Source organism: Pinus tabuliformis, chromosome 3_2, assembly GCF_031772625.1.
Source record: "Pinus tabuliformis cultivar Carrire ecotype Pingquan chromosome 3_2, CPIR1, whole genome shotgun sequence".
Lineage (NCBI taxonomy): Eukaryota > Viridiplantae > Streptophyta > Pinopsida > Pinales > Pinaceae > Pinus > Pinus tabuliformis.
Genome location: NC_142302.1, coordinates 604,482,929 through 604,487,189, shown reverse-complemented (window position 1 = coordinate 604,487,189; position 4,261 = coordinate 604,482,929). Strand labels below are relative to the sequence as shown.

At 35.6% G+C, this 4,261-nt stretch overlaps 1 protein-coding gene across 1 annotated transcript; it reads right to left on the bottom strand.

Annotated features, from left to right (window-relative positions):
- Nucleotides 1-552: 552 nt before the first annotated feature.
- On the bottom strand, nt 553-2,559 carry LOC149182059 (disease resistance protein RPS5-like). Its single transcript, XM_089414444.1, has one exon. The coding sequence runs from the start codon at nt 2,557-2,559 to the stop codon at nt 553-555; it is 2,007 nt and encodes a 668-aa protein (XP_089270570.1).
- Between the last annotated feature and the right edge of the window lie 1,702 nt (nt 2,560-4,261).

Below are 4,261 nucleotides of genomic sequence, written 5' to 3'. Positions count from 1 at the left end.
AATTAATATTTCCACACTTGCATTTAGTTTTACTGGTGCCATTAAATCTTACCCTCCAACTGGTAAGTTCATAAAATTGATTTAATTTAACAGGGAATTTTACAACTACTTTCTTATTTATTATTTGATTGCATGGTTCCAATATAAATTCTCTTTCCCCACTCTCCATTTTATAGACAAATATGAATTTCTTTTCCTAAATAGAGGTTTTTCACATAGCAAGTTTCAAATGCTAATATAAATAAATTAAAAACTTGATATTGTAAATAAACATTGCTAAAAGACAAAATCTTAACTGCTATGTTACATGATGTGATTATTATTCTATATCCTAATATTGAGAGGAGAAATGCTAATATAAATGAATTAAAGTTGAAAATAAGATTAACATTTAATTAAATGTTATAAATACTAAAAAAAATAAACTTAATATATCAATTGTTATTTGCTTCATTATTGAAACTAAAAAACAACTTTTTCAATTTAAAAAACTTATTGGCATCTCTTTACACCTCTTGGGACAATTGCTACTTATAACTTTCACTGAGTTCGTTACCTCTCTTCCTCGTTTTTAAGCACAATCTCACAGTTCGGAAGCTTTCTAATCTCATCAGGGATTTCTATCGAATTACAACCGTGAAGATTTAGATACTTCAGATTTTGAAGTTCTCCTAGTCTAGAAGGCAACGATTTTAGATTTTTACAGAAGTTAAGATACAAAAATTGAAGATGTGATAGATTACCTATTTCGTCAGGTATATCTTCCATCTCACTGAAACCCAAAAACAGAAATTCGAGGTGTGTCAATTGCCACAATGATGTTGGCAGTGATCGTATGGCCGTGCCATGAAAGTCTAATACCCTCAAAGAGGTGAGGTTCAGTAAAAATGCTTCTGGAATTTCTTTCAATCCCTCATTTTCTCCCACGTATAAAGAAACTAGTTTGGGACATCTCAACTCCTTTGCTGGCAAAGACTTAATATCATTGCCCAAAACTGATATTCGCCTGCAACTTTCTGAACCTGGGATGTCAGGGAAATGTTGAAGACTTTGACCTGCCTTCAATACACAATTCTCCTCATTTTCTGCAATATAAATAGCCATGTCATGGAGGACATCATGGATATTGATAACACCCTCTTCCACCTGGAACAAGCTGCGATTTACAAGTAACTTTACATAGCTCTCCGCCGTCTTTAAGACATAGTCATAGTTGGCATCTTCTTTGGTTTTAACGAGGCCTTCTGCGATCCATAGTTGCGCCATCCCTTCCACTGGTATAGCAGCATCTTCAGTAAACATGGCAAAGAAAAGAAAACAGTTTTTCAAGTTAGCATCGGGCAGACTGTCGTAACTCCATCTCAATCGCCGATACAATTCTCCACTAATTCGAGGATGGGTGACTGGAAAATTTAAATCCACTTTTTGCATTTGCTTTAATGCAAGATTCCACTCATCTACAGCTGCGTTGCCCATCATTGTTGAGGCTATTACATTTATTGCCAACGGCAACCCTTTACACTCCTCGGCTACCTTTCGCGCAATATTCTCTATATTCTCTGGAACATGGCCGTCTTCGAAAGCCACTTTTAAAAACAACTCCCACGCCTCTTCTCTTCGTAAAGGTTGTATTTCCATGAACTGTTTTGCATTCATTTCTCGAATGAGATCTCTATTTCGAGTTGTGAATATAAGTTTGCTCCCTTTGTTCTTGCAAAACTGCACACCCAATTCTTTCAGAGAGAGTGCCTTCCACATGTCGTCTAAAACCAAAAAGAATTTCTTGCTCTTCAGATATGCACACAACTTCATCTTCCCCATATCAGCGGAAGAGTTGGCCAGATTTAAATTAATTGCGGCAGCAATATCATTTTGTATTTGCTGAATTGGAGATTGAGCAACTGTAATCCAAATGACATGATCAAAAACATTACTAACCTTGTAGGTGTTGTAGACTTTTTTAAGCAACGTTGTTTTTCCCACACCACCCATACCGTAGACACCGATTACGCCAACATTTGGACCTTCTGAGACCCAACTCTGTAGCTGAGTCTCCGCAGATTTAATTGCCAACCCGACCAATCCGGTGTCAGGTTCGTCCTGAAGTAGTGCGTCTGCCTGTTGTGGTGCCGCGGACACAATCTGTTGAGCACTGCAAAACATGGAAAAATCGGTTCGAAACTGATCATGGAGGTCACGAATAGTACTGTTCCACTCTCGGATTTGCTTAAAGACTTTGGGCTTGCAAAAGAGGCAGTCAATACACTGCTGTAGCCAGGGGCGTTGTGAGCGATGGATCAACTCTCTGGCCTCTCCAACTTTGCGTTGCATCCTTAGCAAACAATTCTTCAGAGAATCCGGTGCCTCCCTCTGCTGATGTTGGAACTGAGAGCTAATATCAAGCAAGAGGCTCTTCATACGATATAACTGCTCTTCCAGAAGCTCACGGTTGTCATCCAAATGAAATATATCGTCTATCTGTTGGATAAGTTGTTGAGTGATTGGAACAAGAATAGCGCTGCTAATGGTATTGCCTGCGCCTCCGGTTACAGTATCCATTGCTGGGAGCAATAGCAAGTGAGATCAAAGCAGCATATCATATGAAATTACAGTATACTAGAAGAGAGTAGGAATTATTTAAAAAAGACAGGACGGCATATTATGTATATAACAACAAGCAGCAAACAATAACAGAAAGAGATATCTATCGGACTGATATTGAAGGAAATGTATGAAGGCTCTCCTCATAAGCAAAGCCACCATTCATTCACCGTGAGATGATAAAATTTAGTATGACTTAGGTTCATTGGAGGGTCCAGCTCTAAAGTTAATAATTGACATTGAATCACAAATTCACATTGATGTTATCTTCTACATGAATCACAAATTGACATTGTTGTCCTCTTCCACATGAATCACGGAGTTTGAGGGTTGTTGAAGAACGTGTACAAGGACGTTAATGAATGTTTCACTTGCACATTACTTTCTGTTCTTTTAAAATCGCGGGTCCTTGAGAGTTGTTGAAGAACGTATACAATATTTGAGAGTTGTTGAAGGACGTTGATGAATGGTTGACTTGCACATTACTTTCTGTTCTTTTTAAAAGCGCCGGTCCTTTCTTATAAATACAGCAAGCAAACGACAACTTTCTAGAGTCAGTGAGCGAAAGGGAGAGTAAGACTGGACAAGAAAAGGTTATCCTTATTTCAACCGGTGCAAAGCCACTTCCAATGAAATTGTTCACTATCAAACGACCCAAACCAGTATCGGTAGAAAAGGTAATCCTTATTTCAATAAATGCAAAGCGACTTTCATTGAAATTGTTCACCGTCAAACAGCTCCCTACAGGTAGACTTTAGATATCTAGGTAGACTCTAGATATTAGATGTAAATGTTTTTTAAATTCATATTTTTTATTATATTATAATTTTATTTTTATTAATAACATTATAAAAAAGTTTAGATAAAAAAAATTTACGGTATACCAAAAACATTAAAATATAAAAATAAATAACTAATTATAAATTAGTTTGTTTTACTATATAAATTAAAATAATTTTTTATTACTATATTTATATTTAATTTATAATAAAATTAATATTATGTGTAATATCTTTCTATTGTTAGAACTTTGTTTGGGTAAGATTGAATTGCATTGTGTAATATGGCAGAAAAGCTATGAAAAATATTATGTAAATAAATAATAAATAATAAATAATAAATAATAAATAATAAGTGGAATCTATGTAGTTGGAAACACTACACCTAGAAATGAGACTTTTGCCAAATAGAATTCCATTAGTGAACAAGAATGGATAAGTCTTCATGATAAGAATTCTAGATAAGCTTAATGGATGGGAGATAAATATCCATTAGGTTGCTTAGCTCAAGAAAGATGTTAAGCTTGGAAAAAACATGAAAGCATCGCAGGAGAGAAATGTGAGGTTTTATAATAAAATCCTAGGCAAGTGGATAAGAATATCCACAAGCGGGACACCACTAAAATGAAACTTTATCATGAAAGACAAGTATTAAATATTTGTTGAGGGAATCACAGAGGTTGTTGAATCTAGGGCAAGCAGACTTAGCTCATGGGTGAACTGGAGGAAATCAGTTCTTGGTTGGGTGGCAGTGTTCGATTTCCAAGTGACTACTTGTTGGTCAAGCTGGTTTGAATTAATTGTGTTACATGTTTCTTGGGTTTCATTTGCTCTTATGCTAATAACTCTTCATTACTTGAATAACCTTGTAAGTTATTTTT

Coding starts and splice junctions, on each gene's coding strand:
- LOC149182059 (XM_089414444.1), bottom strand. CDS start 2,559: ATGGATACTGTAACCGGAGGCGCAGGCAATACCATTAGCAGCGCTATT.